Genomic DNA, 16,227 nt, shown 5'->3' with positions numbered 1-16,227 from the left:
AGCCACCATGTAGTTGCTGGAATTGAGCTCAGGACCTCTGGAAGAGCAGCCAGTGCTCTTACCGCTGAGCCATCCTCCAGCCCACATAGTCCCATTTCTTAAAAGAGTACACAAGCACATGCACCCTTTTATGACTTACGGCCCTTTTGTCCAGGGCCAGTTAAGCTTAAAAGACAGACAGTGCTGGGAAAGAATTTAAGCAATAAAGCACCTGCCTAGCATGCACAAAGCTTACCATTGGTAGGTAGGGGGAGGCAGGACATAAACTAAAACAAGAGCCAATACCTTTTTCATATCTTTAATTACCATTATTGCACCAGTACAGCATATGCTTTATATACATATATCTTCAACTTCATTTTCAATTTTCAGCAATTCAAATACATAATATATTATCATCTTAACAATACAAAGAACACAAAATGGAGGAAGCTTGAGAAAATAGGTTTCCCAATAGTCACTAGTGATCCTACACTTTCCTCTTAGTGTTTTTATTGGAACCATAAATGTCCTGCCATGGCTCTGCAAGAAGAGAGCTGCCTGGAAAGAGGAGGTAATGGGGAAAATGGACCCAAAATTAGAAAAGTTAAGAATACGAGAAAATATATTTGAAATTAAATATAAGGACCCTCTTCAGCCAGAACATATATCTCCAAACAGATGTTCACAGAAGACTAAATCCTCCTATTCCACCCTCAACTTGCCCAACAATCAAAGGAGAGGACCCACTGACCTGATGGGACTCTCTTCACAGCACTGTAAAAGGAATGAAGGGCAGAGGGACGGGAAAGTGATGGGGCGGTAACTTGCTTTAAGATATCCTAGCTGGGTATCAAAGCCTGGCACAAAGCCTGTCACAGGTAAAGCTGTGACTTAACCTCCTTCACACTGACAATTATGTAATAGCAGCTTTCTGTGGAAGAGCTGGATGGGCTGAAAAGAAATGTTTATGAAAAGGAGTCAAAACCAGGCAGCAAGGCATGTGGGTACTGAATGAGAGCTAAGAGCTTGCACCTCTCTGCTCTATGCATCAAACTAAAACTCTTATCTGTCGGTCAAACACAGGGCGAGTATGAATTAATGCTATGCTTCAAATGCAAGTACATGGAGTTGCAAGAAATTAAACACTTCTGTAGACTACAACTTGGAGAGCACAGCCCCTTGACACTCCTTCATCTCAGAAATATTCACTGGTCAAAGACGCTGCACTATTCTACAAGAAGAAAACAGTGAGGTGCCACCAACACAGCTCTCTTATCAAAGGAAGAGACATGTAAACACACAGGAAGGTGATGGGGCTGCACCCAGCACTGGATGCTCACTGAATACGATAAGCCTGAAGGAGGCCTTACAGGACAGACCCGGGACTCAGCTTTCCCAAACCTACCTTATGACAACCCTAAATTTATAAGCACTGGGGCTGGCCTGCCCATTTTTAGTCTTGGGTTAGTGGAGAAGACAGTTTCAAGGCATTTGTCTCTCCTGAAATTGCTAAATAGAGCATCACAAAGGGACACACAGGAATCATGAGATGATTCTGAAATAAGTTCAAGAATTTACACGTTAGAGGTCACTCCCACTCACAAAGTTGGCCTTCTGAGCTCTACACGGTAGGCCAGTGTGATAATTCCCACTACTTCCCCTGCCTTGGTTATGAGCAGGAAACAGATTGTCTCCTAGCTGTACAGCAAGTAACAGAGGTAACAAAAAATCCAGCCTGAATGCGACAGAGAAGCTATGGAAAGGATTGTCCACTGATTTTGGTTCTGGGAAATGAAGCGGTCCCTCAATGCCCTCATAGAATGGTGCCCTTGAGGTCATTTTTATTCTTCAAGTGTCCTTAACTTCCTGCAATGCTCCTCAAAACTGGACCCAGTTGGATGGCTGAGGTGCCTGGTTTGGAACAGAGCTGCAACACAGGAAGAGACAGAAAGCAAAGGCATCGCATCAGTGTGAGATTCCTGTCTTCATTTCCAAGCCTAAGAAACTGCTGTCCACCATCTCTAAAACAACTCTTCACAGGAGCTTCACTTCTGAAATGCACATAAGCCACTCTCTGCAGCTTTCTTTTGCTTCACTGTTTTCCTAGAACTCCAACCAAAACCCCCAAGACTTCCCTGACTATGCACACATCACCAACGGTTCTCAAGCTGTTGGCTGTGACCTCTTGGGGGCCGAGTACCCTTTCACACAGGGGTCACATACCAGATATCCTGCATATCAGAACTTTATATTATAATTCATAACAGTAGTAAAATTACAGTTGTGAAGGAGCAACACAATAATTTTATGGTTGGAGGTCACCACAACGTGAGGAACTGTATCACTGAGGACCACTGCAGCACACAGTAAGGAAGAGGCTGGGTGTAGTCTGCCCATTACCTGGATGCAGTGCTGAAGTCTCCCCACAAGTCATTGCTTGTAGAAACTGGAGCTGGTGCTGAAGTCGTGACAGGAGCAGGGGAATCCAAATCTAAGAGGATATCTAGGGGGTGGAGGGTTAATCATATGTTTACAGGAAAACCCACACCCAAGGTCATAGCAGCTTCACCCTAAACAGTCACTCTAAACTGAAAAAGTTCAGATGCTCTTATTTAGGTAGTAGCTAAAAACACTAAATACAGTAAATACATAGACTCAGCAATAAAAAGGAGAAAACTGGACATACAGGACAAGTTGGATGTATCTCTGGGGACTCACATTAAGTGAAAAAGCCAGTCCCCCAAATCTACATACTGTATGATCCCCTTACACAACACTCCTAAAGCAGCAACTTTATATAAACACAGGGCAGATGAGAGGCTGCCAAGAGTCAGGAATGAGAGACAGCAGGCTCAGAGCAGTATGGTTATAAAAGGGTGATACTGAAGAATCTTATAGTGAGGCGGAGAGATGGCTCAGTAGTTAAGAGTACATGCTGCTCTTCCAGAGGACCCAAGTTCTGTTCCCAGCCCCGAACTGTGATGGCTTAGAACCATCTCTAACTCATGCTCCAGGGGCTCTGATGCCTTTGGCCCCTGAGGGCACCTGCACTCACATTAAAAATAATAAATCTTAACCAGATGGTGGTGGTGCATAGCTTTAACCCCAGCACTCAGGAGGCAGAGGAGGCAGATCTCTGAGTTTGAGGCCAGCCTGGGCTACAGAGAGAGTTCTAGGATGGCCAGGGGTATACAGAGAAACCTTATTTCAAAAACAAATAATAATAATAATACAAATAATAGTAATAAATCTTTTAAAATAAAAGACAGTGATACAGACTTGTTCTGCAGCCTGACCATTACAGTGGATTCATGAACATAAGGAAGGCGAAACTGCATAAAACTAAAGCCACCTGCCTATGCATACATGCACACAGGAGAAACTTGAATGAGATTAGAAGATAAGGTAACAGTCAACAAAGTTTTGTAAAATGTTATTAGTGAGAGATACTGAACGAAGAGGATATAAGTTTTCCTTTTTTTTTTTTTTTTAATTAGAGACCAAGTCCTCAGTGGCTCAGGCAGGATGACACTCAACGGCTTCTCCTGCCGCTACCTCCAAAGCGCTGGGTTTGAGGTGTGGACCACCACACCTGGTGCCTTTCGTGATTTCTTACAGCTGTGTAGGAAGCTCTAATCCTCAAAATAAAGTTTAATTAAAAATTAATCTTCAGCTGTACGGTCACAAGCTTTTTCAAGTCCTTTCACTTACAGTCACTCCTTTGATGAAATACATTTTTGGTTGTGAGCCAAGCCTTTAACAGCTGAGCCATCTCTCCAGCTCCTCCACTGATGAAATATAACCAAGCTGACCGCAGCACTTGGGAGGCAGAGGCAGGTGGATCTCTTGGGTTCAAGGCCAGCCTGGTCTACAGAGGGAGTTCAGGACAGCCAAGGCTACACAGAAAAAACCCGTCTCGAAAAACCAAAATAGAAATAAGAAAAAAATGATAATTGGATTACTACTTCATTCAATAAAATGTACAACTTGTAAGAAGAAAAAAAACATTTTTTTAATCTTAAATAGGGTCCATGGTACCTTCTGGTGACATGATGCAAAATGAGGAAGCTGCAAAATTTCTACCTCCAAATTTTTAGAAAAAGCTTACCCTTAGTAATCAACTGAATATATACACACACACACACACACACACACACACACACACACACACATAAAATGTATCTTCAATATGTTAAATTTAAAACTCCTGGATTCTGATGAAAAAAGGAAACGAAGTAGTGAGATCAGAGGACTCAGGTAGGGGGCAGGGCAGTAGTGAGGGAACAGAATGAACCAAAACAAAACGCATATGCAGGAAAAATGCCAGAATGAAATCCACTCCCACACTAACTTCAAAAATTATAAAACAGCATGGTGCCACACACCTGAAATCTCTGTACTCAGAAGGTAAGGGAAGAGGCAAGAGGACCAGGAGTTCAAAGCTATCCTCAGCTACATAACAAGTTTAAGGGCAGCCTAGGTTACAGGAGAAATGTAAATGGTGGGGGAAAGGGAGGCTGGAGAGACGGCTCCTCTTCCCGAGGACCCAGGTTCAGTTCCCAGTGCCCACACAATGGCTCAAAACCATCTACTTTTTCAAGGCCCTCTTTCCAATCGAATGCCCTCTTCCGGCTCCAAGGGCACTGCACACACATGGAGCACAGACAGACATTCAGACAAAAAGCCCCATACACACAATAAAATCTTTCAAAAAAAAAATAATTTAGGGCTGGTGAGATAGCTCAATCGTTAAAAACACTGACTGCTCTTCCAGAGGTCCTGAGTTCAATTTCCAGCAACCATGTGGTGGCTCCCAACCATCTACAAAGGGATCTGGTGCCCTCTACAGGCATGCAGGTGTACATGCTGATAGAGCGCGACATTAAATACATCATAGAAAAATGTTACAGTGTTCACTTCAAGCCACACCTTTAATCCCAGCAGAGGCAGGCAGGCTGCTGCAAGTCCTAGGCCAGCCTGGTCTACACAGTGAAGTCCAAGACAGTCAGAGGGACACAGTGAGACCCTACCTCAAAAAACAACAAGAAGTATTCACTTCAGCAGCACACACACTGAACTGCAACAGTATGGAGATAATTCAGAGGGCCCGCACAAGAATGACACACCAATCTACCAAGTGTTCCATATTCTTAATAAATGAATGAATCAATGATTTAAAGCCTATCAAATTCTAATAGCTGATTTTCTACACTAAATGTGTGTGTATATATGAATACACACACACACACACACACACACACACACAGTTTCACTCCTTAGTGAGTTCTCTAGACCAGCCTGGGTTACACAGTAATATCCCCTCAAAAAAGAAAAAGTCCTAATGGTCTTGTTTTTCAACTACATCTGCAGCTTTTGCTCTAACCAGTAAGGAAAAACACCAATGTTGTTTGTCTGGTCAGCTTTTGTTGGAGTGGAGCTGAAGAGCTGCAGCTAGCCTGGAGCTCACTCCGTGGCCTCGCAGGCCTCCACCTGGCGATCCTCCAGTTTCAGCCTCCCGAGTGCTGCCCTGTGTGTGCAGGCTCCCAGACGACTGGAGGATCACAATCCTTGAGGGCACCTTCTGACGGAACGGCTACGTGTTCCGGGAATTGTGCTCCATGCTGCACAGCATTAACCTTACCCACCTGGGCTGGTTTTTCATGTCCATTTTGCAAGCAAGCACACTGAGACTGAAAGGCCTTAAGCAAGCCATGTGGTGGCACACACTTGTAATCTCAGCACTTGGGAAACAGGGACAGGTGGACCAGGGAGTCAAGGTCATCTTCAGCTACACAGCACGTTCAAGGCCAGCCTGAGCCACATAACACCCTGTCTCAAAAAGTAAAATTAATTAATTAAAAGTAAATACTTAGCTTTTGGAGAAAACTTAAGTAATGTTTACCAAGTGATTTCAGACATGAGTATTAGAGCCACAGCCAAAACCATTTTATACCTCTGACTTACAAGCCTTCTAGCATCTAATCAACAATTAATTTTCATTAATTAATCAATTCATCTATTTATTTATTTACATTTGGTTTTTCAAGACAGGGTTTCTCTGTGTAGCCCTGGCTGTCCTGGAACTCACTCTGTAGACCTGGCTGGCCTCAAACTCACAGAGCTCCACCTGCTTCTGCCTCCCGGGTGCTGGGATTAGAGGCGCACGCCACTGCCACCTGGCTTATTTTATAATCTTTAATTATGTGTATATGTGTGTCTGTATGTGGGTATGTGAACACGAGTGCCTATGCCCTTGGAGGTCAGAGGCCTCAGATTCCCTGTGAGCTGCCTGACCCACAGGGGTGCTGGGAGCCACACTCAGGTCCTCTGCAGGAAGAACACTTCCACTTTAGCCATCCTTCCAGCCCACAGTTTTTTAAATAACAACATGGTTTCTATCAGGGCATCCACTAGAGAGCACTTTGCCAGGAAAACTCTACCCCTAGCCAAAATCACCTTGCCAGTACCAAAAGCAACTCCCTGGCAAAACCCCTTGGTAAACGTCTATTATCTGTTTAAAACACAATTTAAGGTTATTCTCAAAGCGGAGTAGGAGATTTACCTGCATCATTACCTCCGTGGTTAGATTTTGGAATAGGCGGTGGGGTGACGTGGTTGCTGATGGCAACTGAGGATGGGGGAGGAATAGTGACTTTGCCTCCAGGTGGAGGGGGAAGTAAGCTCAGGCCCCCAGTCCCTGAGGTCCGGGGCTTAGGAGCACCTCCTTTCTTGGTTGTAATGTTCTACGAGAAAAAGAGGGAGAGAGGGGAGGATATCACAGACCTAGAGAATAACAGAAAAATAACCAAAAAAACCCTCATACTCAGGCAGCATACGCCCTTAATCCCAGTACTCCAGACAAGAAAGTGGACAGATATGTGAATTCAAGGCTAACCCGATCTACACAGCAAGTTCCAGGCCAGCCAGGGCTGTACAGTTATAGCTTGTCTCAAAAAAATAAAGCAGGGGCTGGAGAGATGGCTCGGCAGTAAAGAGCACTGGCGGCAATTTCAGAGGTCACAGGTTTAAATCCTAACACCCCCCACAGTGGCTAAGAGCCATCTGTAACTCCAGTCCAGAAAATTCTACACCCTCTTATGGCCTCCACAACACTACATGCCTGTGGTACAAACATAGATGCAAGCAAAACACCATACACATAAAGTAAAACATAAAGAAAAGAAATCACACTTACCCCAATACTCAACTTGATGGTCTGTCCTTCCTTGAAGCCTAAATCCAATTTGGGACGATTATCCATTTCCTGTGATTCTTTAGAAATCTCGGTTTCCTGCTTTACCCATCTTTGGAGAAATTAATTTATCTCAGTTTGTAATTTCCTGAAGCAGAGTCTAACCCAAATCTAGATAGCTCTCACTCAGATGACTGGTATCCCAGAAAGCAGAGTGGAGACCCACAAAACATGAGAGAGAAAATGAAAAGAAATATCCGGGAGAGGCCAACTGGGTTCAAAGCAAGGAGCAACACAGAGCGTGTGGTAGACCCATCCCTCCCAACAGTTCTCAGCCACTCCCCAGAGATGCGTTAGTTAATATGTTCTTGCATGTTCCATCTCCGGGCTTTAGAGTCCTGAAGCAAGAAAGAGCTACACTGTCCTAGAGGCGGTAGGTGCTGCTCCATACAGCTGTGCCAAACTCAGCCGGGCTGAAGAAACATAGGCACAGAACACATCGCTGCAGAAGAGACGGGCCTGGCACACAGCTGTCCGTGTACAGGCTGCTGTGTGCACCCTGCACAATCTTCCTAAAGCAAGGGCAAATTCCCCACGGTGTACACAGGCACAGGCCATGCGTGAGGCTCTAAAATACACTACAGGCTGCACAGAAAAATGAGAACTGATGCAAAGGTGGGACATCAAGAACAGACTACGAAATAAACAGTGTGGGGAGAGACACGTCCACCTCGGCAGCACCTGTGACCATCCACCCTGAAAACCAAGGACAGGCTCCACTCACTTGAAGTGATCTTGCAGGGACACGTTGAAGTCGAAGGCATCTCCCCGATCTGTGAATCCGATGCCAATAAACGCGCTGCGCCCTGTGAGAAGGAGCGATCTCAGGAAACGTGTCCCCTATGACAAGCTCTCCCTATCAGAGACACATGTCACACCACTGCTAAGATCTGCTTAGCGTCTGCTCACAGACCAGCAGTCAGCAGATGCGTGCAGCCCAGGGGCCGACTCTTCCCCCGGCCTGAGCCTGAAAATGAACTTCCAATGAAATACAGCCACATCATCTGGATAGCATCTGCGGCTTCCTCACCCTGCAACCAGCAAACGTAGAGCTGCAGTTATAACTCACCCCACAACACCAAAAAATATTGTCTTTGGTTACCAACCTATTAAAAAGTACAGAGGCCAGGCACAGTGGTACGTGTCTTTAAGCCCAGCCGAGGGCTCTGAGTTCAAGGCTAGCCTGACATATATTGTAAGCAGCTAGGACTATGCAGTAAGACTCTATCTTTAAAAAAAAAAAAAAAGAAAGAAAGAAAGAAAGAAAGAAAGAAAAGAAAAAGAGGAAAAAGAAAAAAACAGCTGCAAACTGCTGCCCTAGAAATAATTCAAGATAAGCCCATCAAAAACCACCACAGTACTTAGGCTCTTTTGTTAAATTCTGATTATCTAACAAACTTAATTGAACTTATACCCACATCTGTAAAATTTAATCCTTTCCCTTTAACAACAACATAATAACGATGAAAAAGAGGGAAGAAGCCGTTATCCACAGGGAGAGAAATGCAATTTCGGTAGAGGACATTCACAGTTTTCCTAACCGCACCCCACCGAAAGCCCCAGACCCCTTACCGGTGCCATCCTGGATCCTGATGACAAAGTAGCGGCTGGAATCTGTCACCGTCTCCACAGCAATGCCAGGGTACTGCTCTACCGGGGCCTGAGCGAAGAGCTCCCCTGACAGCGAGAAGAGCACCTCTGTGAGCACCAGCACAAAAGCTCACTCCAGTTACAGGTGCTCCCCACGCCAGGCCCCGCCTGAGGGGACTCCCAAAAGCACGCCGACCCAGCGCCGCCGCATCTGAGAGGCTCTCTGCGCTTACCTGAAACTTTATCCTCCAGTTTGATATAGGCAACCTTCCCTTTTGAAGTGATTCGCAGGCGACCACTCCAATCAGGTTGATCTAACTTCCAGTCAGACGCCCTACAACAAGAAAACGGCAAGGCTGAGGCCTCAGGGACATCCCTTGAACATTCTTTTTTAGTTTATTTTGTTTATTCAAGACAGGGTTTCTCTGTGTAGGCCTGGCTATCCAGGAACTCAGGCTGTAGACCAAGCTGGACTCAATCTCAGAGATCCACCTGCCTCTGCCTCCCAATGCATTGGCCATATTTGTTTTCCTGTGCTAGAAAGCCTATTCTTTCTGCCTATTAAGGAAGCTCTCCTTAAACTGAAGCCTCGTGTTCTCGTTACATATTGTCTAATGCAGAAAATAATGAAGTTTCCACTGCACTACTTTAGAATCTAATAAGTACCAATAAAGATATGCAAACATGTACAGACAAAAACTACCAGCCAACTGTATGTACCTTTAATCCCCCGAACTCAGGAGGCAGAGGCAGGTGGGTCTCTATGAGTTCCAGGCCAACCCGGTCTACAGACAAAGTTCCAGGTCAGCCAAGGATACACAGGAGAAACCCTGTCTCAAACAAAAAAAACAACCAAAACTAAATTTCTTGAGAATTAATGTGTGGTACAGATTTGCCTAGCATACAATCAAAAATAATAAAAATTAAGATGGATTTCATGGAGCATACCTATAATCCCAGCACTCAAGAAGCAGAGGCAGCTGGGCACAGTGGCGCACACCTGTGATCCCGGCACTCAGGAGGCAGAGGCAGGCGGATCTCTATGAGTTCCAGGGCAGCCTGATCTACAAAGCAAGTCCAGGACAGCCAGAGCTACACAGAGAAACCCTGTCCAAAAAAAAAAGAAGCAGCAGAGGCAGGCAAACATCTGTGGTTCAGGGCAACCCTATTCTACATAGGAAGCCCATATATATATATGCTGCTATTCTCCTACCTACTGACGATTTTCCCCAATGCTGCTTCATTACTTAGAGAATAGCAAAGTGCATCTGCTGCTCCAGAAATCATTAACCACATATTATCATTCATTGATTCCAATCAGGATTTACAAGGTACTGATGAAGTGGCAGGCATTATTCTAGATGCTTGGGATATAACAGCAAACAAAGCATTCTTCCCCTCAGAAAGCTTACATTCCAACAGAAGGAAACATATCAGTATCTTAGGGTACTGTCACAGGAGAAAATGCAGGGGCAGACAACAAAGTCTAGAACAGTGAGAGACCAGTTACAGGACTTAAGAGCATGACCAGGAAGCTGAGGATGAAGTTCAGTGGTCAAGGCTTGTTTTAGCAAGGGCTGAGCCCTGGGTTCCATCCCCAAGGCCACCAAAAAAAAAAAAAAAAAAAAAAGGAGGAGTCAGGGTAGGCCTCATCAAGAATGTGAATGTTGGGCAATAATGTAGAGCAGACGGTGGCACAAAGGCTGTAGAGATACACACCTGCTTTTAGATTGGATCTGAGGCCTGCTCCACGGGAAAGAATTCAGGCCTGACACTGTAAAACCGGTCTACAGCCTCCAATTCAGGAGGACAACTGCTAAAAGAAAAAAAAAAAAGAACTGAACAGGTGGGGTTTCCTTCTGAGTACCTGAGGGGAATACTCTAAGCACGGTGCAAAGGTGCTGAGGTAAAAGCACGCTTGCCTGGCATGTGTGAGGATAAGGAAGCTGTTGTTCTTGGAAGAGGCCAACAGGGAGAAGAAAAACAAAGCCAGACATGCAGGACCTTACAGGCCATTAAAAGCATGGCAGCTCTCAGGAAAAATTATCTGTCTAGGTTTTACAGCTATGCTATTTTAGTGAAAACTCAGCTAGGACAGGTCTTACACAGATGTGTGACCCAGTCTTCCTTGTATCTTACAGCGATTACTTTGCTTTACCATGTCTGCGGGAAAAAGGAGTAGGGATGTGATGGCTGAAAGCAGAGTAGTCAGAGACTGTGATGAGTCATGAGAGAGGCTTGGAAGAGACAGGAGGAGAAGTGACAAGCTAGATTCTAGACATACTTAAAGTAAAGGCGGAAGGATTTTCTGATGTATTAGTGCAGGGGCAGGAGAAATAGAGATGCCAAGGAGAATGCCAAACTTGTTGGCTATGCCAACAAGCTGCCAATAACTAAAATAAGGAAGGCAATTGTGGACTCCATCTGGAAAGATGGAGGTTGAATTCTGAATATGCTGAATTTTAGATGTCTAAGGTTTTCAAGAAAAGACAAGGAGCTGACAAGTGAGTATATGATAGCAGAGTTCAGGGAAGACACCTGAAATGTAAACACCAGTGTTTACAAATGATCTGAAAACCCAAACATTTGCTATCTGTGTTTATACGACCTTGAATAAATTCTAAGATATCATCTATGACCAAGACAACAAGACAATGACTTTAGATATGTTTTGTAAAAGGTGTAGAAAAGGGGGAAATATATTAATAATTTACTTCTTATGAACCTGAAGACTTCAAACTGTGGTTTGCATGCCTAAAGTCCCTTAGGAGTCAAAAGCAGGGAAACAAGCAGCGTTGAGGCCTGCCTGAGCTACAAAGTTATGGCCCTGTCTCAAAAAACAAAAAACAAAAAAATACAAACAAACAAACAACACAACCCAATATTTACAGGCAAGAAAACAAGCTATATCTGAATAGGAGAACAAGATAGTAAGTTAAAAGAAACAAAGTAAAAATTAACGAAAAGACAGGTTTTTTCTTTACAGTTTGGGATCAAACCCAGGCCCTTCAGTGTGTTAGGCGGGAAGCTATCATCTAGCCCCAGGCCCTTCAGTGTGTTGACGAGGAGCCCACTACCTCGCCCCAGGCCCCTGCAGAGCTTCTGCAGGACTGTGAGATGGATGCTTTCATTCCCTTCTCTCGTGATTTCCGACCTTCAAAGACTCTTGGAATACTGGAATCTGATCCAGATTAGAACATCCTACAAGTCCTCATGAACTATTTAAAATGACATTTGCTTGCTTGCTTATTATTTGTTTGGGGGTAGGGGCACACATATGCCATGATACGAATATGGAAGTCAGATGACAACTTACGGGAGTCTGTTCTCTCAAACTATCGTCCCAGAAATGAACTCAGGCAGTCCGGCTTGGCAGCAAGCGCCTTTACCTGCTATCTTGCTGAGCTATCTTGCATGCCCCTATTAATTTTCTCAATAAATCATCACCAACAGTTAGGCATGAGCATAAATGAGAAATATTAGGAACAAGCCTATCAGATGTATTTTGGGGACAAGGTATCTCATCATTTTTATCTTGTCTATCTAGTGTCCTTAAATATCTAAAAAATTTTCAATAAAGAAATGGACACATGCCAGCAATTTTCTTCATCCTTGATCCTTGATTACTCCCCCTCTCCAAACCAAGCCTCTGGTCTCCTAACAATGCTCTAAACTAACCTCACTGGACAGGTGTGTTGAAAGCCTTAAGTCCTAGCAGTTGGGAAACAGAGGCAGACAGATCTCTGGAAGTTTGGAGTCACAGGGCTACACTGCGAGGCCCTATGTAAAACATAAATAAAACTAATCTCACACTTTTTTATTTACCTAAGCAATAAAGGTTTATTTACAAAGGAGAGAGAAAAGGTAGCATTTGTCAAGCACCTACTATATAGGCCAGGAGTTACACACAGTCTTACGACAAGGTGAGCATTTCCTGCACAGTAAGAATCAATGTGCTTTTTCAAAGATGAGAAAATTAAAGTTCAAGAATTTCCTGTATTGGTGGGGGGAGGGGGAGCCGTGTGAAAGGTTCTCCTTTTTTATTTATGTGTGCATGGGTAAGGGTGACTGTGAAGGCCAGATGGTATTGGATTCACGAGCTGGAGTCACAGTAATTTTGAGCCTCCCACTGTATGTGCTGGGAACTGAACCTGGGCCCTCTGCAAAGAGCCACAGGTGCTCTTAACCACTCAGCCATCTCTACAGCCCTGTTTTTGGTTGTTTTTTTCTTTTTTTTGGGGGGGGGTTGTTTTCAGATTTTAAGACAGAGCCTCCTGTAGCCAAGGACAGCCTTAAACTCCTGATCCACACACTCTCTCAATTATAGGTGTGTGCCACCACTCCCAGCTTCAAATTTCATTTTTGTCTTTTCTGCCACTATACAGTAAGAGTGAGTTATGACAGAAGGTCCCTTGGATAATAGAAAATGTCAAAATAAGCATAGGAACCAGAAAGATAAAGGGAAAAAGAAAAACTAAGAAATTGCTTTGATGGAACACTGTGGTGGCCTGATAGGATAAAGGCTATAAATAAACTAGGAAGTAAAAGACTACAGATGGAGACAGAGAGTGTAAAGAGGCTTAGACTAAAAGGAAACGAGAAGACTTCGATGTATATGGTATCATTTTGGAAGTATTAACCCTAAAAAAGGTCGTGTGTGTCAGCCATTGTCAGCTTAGGTGATTGCACTAGTCAGATAATCCAATTTCCTCTTGTGCAATGAATTATCCATGTGTGTATGGCGTATGTGTGTGGGCCCAGGCATGCCACATCCCATATGTGGCAGTCAGAAGACAATCTGTGATGGTACTTCTCTCTTTCTCCCTTCACATGGATTTGGGGAATCAAACTGAGGCCTTCCAGCTGACCCAGGAGTGCTTTCCCTGCTGAGAGGGGCCCCAATCTCTCCTTTCAGTGAGCATTTGCTGAGTGCCTACCATGCTAGTCTGTACAGATACAAAGTTTAACAAGACTACAGGCTGTTCCTTCTACCCTGGAGAACAGAAGACTAAATGACCTGACCCGTTAAAACAGAGATAGAGATGAACTTGTGTTCGACTGTGCTGTAGAAGTCCACACAGAGCTGGCCTAAACCAAAGCGGGTCAGGTAGAGCAATGTGTGTGGTGAGTCATAACATGGTACCTTTCACTACTATCAAGAAGTGTGCTGAGGGGCTGGAGAGATGGCTCAGAGGTTAAGAGCGCTGGCTGCTCTTCCAGAGGGAGGTTCGGAGTTCAATTCCCAGCAACCACATGGTGGCTCCCAACCTGCTATAATGAGATCTGGTGCCCTCTTCTGGCATGCAGACAGAACATTGTATATATAATAAACAAATCTTTTTTTAAAAAAAGAAAAAGTGTGCTGAGTTCCAGTTATGATAAATGTCAGGTGTGAGTGACAGCTCCTTGAAGGGAGAACTACCTCTGCCAAAACACAGAACTCCCAGGCGCCACTGGTCCGAAAACACAAAACTACTGATTGATGATGAACAACCCTATAGTTAGGAGGCAAAATGGGGATTCGGGAAGGTAAATTTCCAGCAAGAGGAAAAACCTTGAAGGAATGTCAGTCAGTAAAGGGGTGAGACTAGTACATTATTTGTGTAATGCTTTAGTTACCCTACATTCTTCCACATCCATTATAGTACTTCATTTTACTCTCCAAAAAAACAATTAAAAAAAAAAAAAAACCTGTGAGAAGACTGTGGAAATGGCTCAGTGGTTAAGAACACTTGTTGCTCTTGCACTGGACCAGGGTTCAGTTGACACCAACATCAGCGACTCCAGTTCCAGGAGATCTGATGTTGTCTTTTGACCTCTGTGAGCACAAGGCATACAGATTCATACATACAGGCAAAACACCCACATACATAACATAAAGTAAATAAATACATCTTTTTAAAAAAGCCTGGAGTGCATAAGAAGTGCACAGCGTATTTACATTACTTTTCCTCCTATTTTACAAATGAGAGAACTGCGAATGAGAAGGAAAAAAAAGAATGGCTCATAAATTACACAGCTATTGAGTGTCCAGGGCTCAGACGCAACAGTTTTCAACACAAATCCCGGTGAATCCTCTTTGAACTCCCTAACATCCTACGACATCCTCAAGCCCTCCATCACTGGATTAGAAGGTTGTCAGGCCTTACAAGAGCAAAAATGCTGCACTGACTCTGGAAACGCTATAGGACAGGGGACCAGGTTGGTAGGAAAGAAATCCCTTCATAACCAAGAACTGTATTGGGGACTTGGGGGGGTTGGGGAGCTAACACAAACACAGAATAAAAAGAAACGCAGGAGCTAATCGCTGGGAAACGGGATCTTAATGTTTGCCCACTGGCACTAAAAACAAAACAGAAAAATTAATTAAATACAGGAAAAAGCAAACAGTGGATGATGACACTTGGCGAGAATGACAACAGTGTAAACGAATAGCGCCTCCAAAGAGTATGATTACCGACAAACGTCAGGGATCTCGGAAGATCGTGTGTGTGTGTGTGTGTGTGTGTGTGTGTGTGGGAGGAGGTGGGGAGAGAGCGTGCCGCGTGCGTGTGCAGAGGGGCGCGCGTGGAGGATTACAAGCCAAAGGTCGCCGGAAGAGTAACAGACGGAGCAGGCATGAATGGATGCGGGTGACGAGGAGCAGAGATCGTGTCCCAAGGGGGATGGGGAAGATCCGTGGAAAGACGCATCCACGCAGCAAGAAAATCAAACAAACTAAGAGTTCCCGCGGACAGAGAAGCGGAGAGAGACGCCGGCAGCCTGGGTGGTGGGCTAACCGGGGGACTGCCCGGAGGCAACGGCGCGGGCCAGCGCACGCCGCCCAAGGACACAGGCGTCGTCCCGGCGGGCTCGGGCCGCAGACCCCGTTCGGTACCTGTAGCCGCGGTTGGAGGCCCGCGGCGGAATCCGGTAGACGCTGACGTCGGGCTTCACGCACAGCACAGACTCGTATTCCAGCTCGGTCGCCATCTTGGCTCCGCTAGCGCCGCGGGGGCGGGGCACAGGCGGGGGCGGGCTGAGACGCCAGACACCTTCCTGTGCGTCACTTCCGCTCGGGTACGGCTTTGCGCTAAGCCTCTTGGCGGCGCAAGATAGCCGAGTCCCGTCTAAACCCGCAAACGCTGGTGCGCTTGGCGCTCCATCTTGAGTAACGGCAGAGACAGGCTTAGCGGTAGAGGACGTCGCTGCCAAGGCCTTGGGTTCTGTCCCCAGCGGAAAATTAAAAATAAAAATTCACTTCTCTTTTACCTTCAGATGGTAGCCAAAAATAAAAATAAAAAAATCTACTGTACAGAAAGCAGAAGAGGTCAAACAAAATGAATCTCTGCTTTCTCGTTCTGTTCTCATAAGTACTATTTATAAGCAAGTGTCCTGTGCATAATCTATTAAATGCCACCATT

At 44.9% G+C, this 16,227-nt stretch overlaps 1 protein-coding gene across 1 annotated transcript; it reads right to left on the bottom strand.

Moving 5' to 3' along the window:
• Nucleotides 1-282: 282 nt before the first annotated feature.
• Nucleotides 283-15,856, bottom strand: Necap1 (NECAP endocytosis associated 1). Its single transcript, XM_021649992.2, has 8 exons — nt 15,702-15,856; nt 9,058-9,158; nt 8,807-8,911; nt 7,959-8,040; nt 7,178-7,286; nt 6,545-6,725; nt 2,383-2,485; nt 283-1,909 (listed from the first exon to the last, which is right to left on the bottom strand). Exons 1-8 carry the CDS (start codon nt 15,794-15,796, stop codon nt 1,861-1,863), a joined length of 825 nt encoding a protein of 274 aa, XP_021505667.1. The 5' UTR covers nt 15,797-15,856; the 3' UTR covers nt 283-1,860.
• Nucleotides 15,857-16,227: the final 371 nt, after the last annotated feature.

This window comes from Meriones unguiculatus, chromosome 5 (assembly GCF_030254825.1).
Source record: "Meriones unguiculatus strain TT.TT164.6M chromosome 5, Bangor_MerUng_6.1, whole genome shotgun sequence".
In the NCBI taxonomy this organism is placed as follows: domain Eukaryota; kingdom Metazoa; phylum Chordata; class Mammalia; order Rodentia; family Muridae; genus Meriones; species Meriones unguiculatus.
This window is presented reverse-complemented; position numbering and strand designations above follow the sequence as displayed.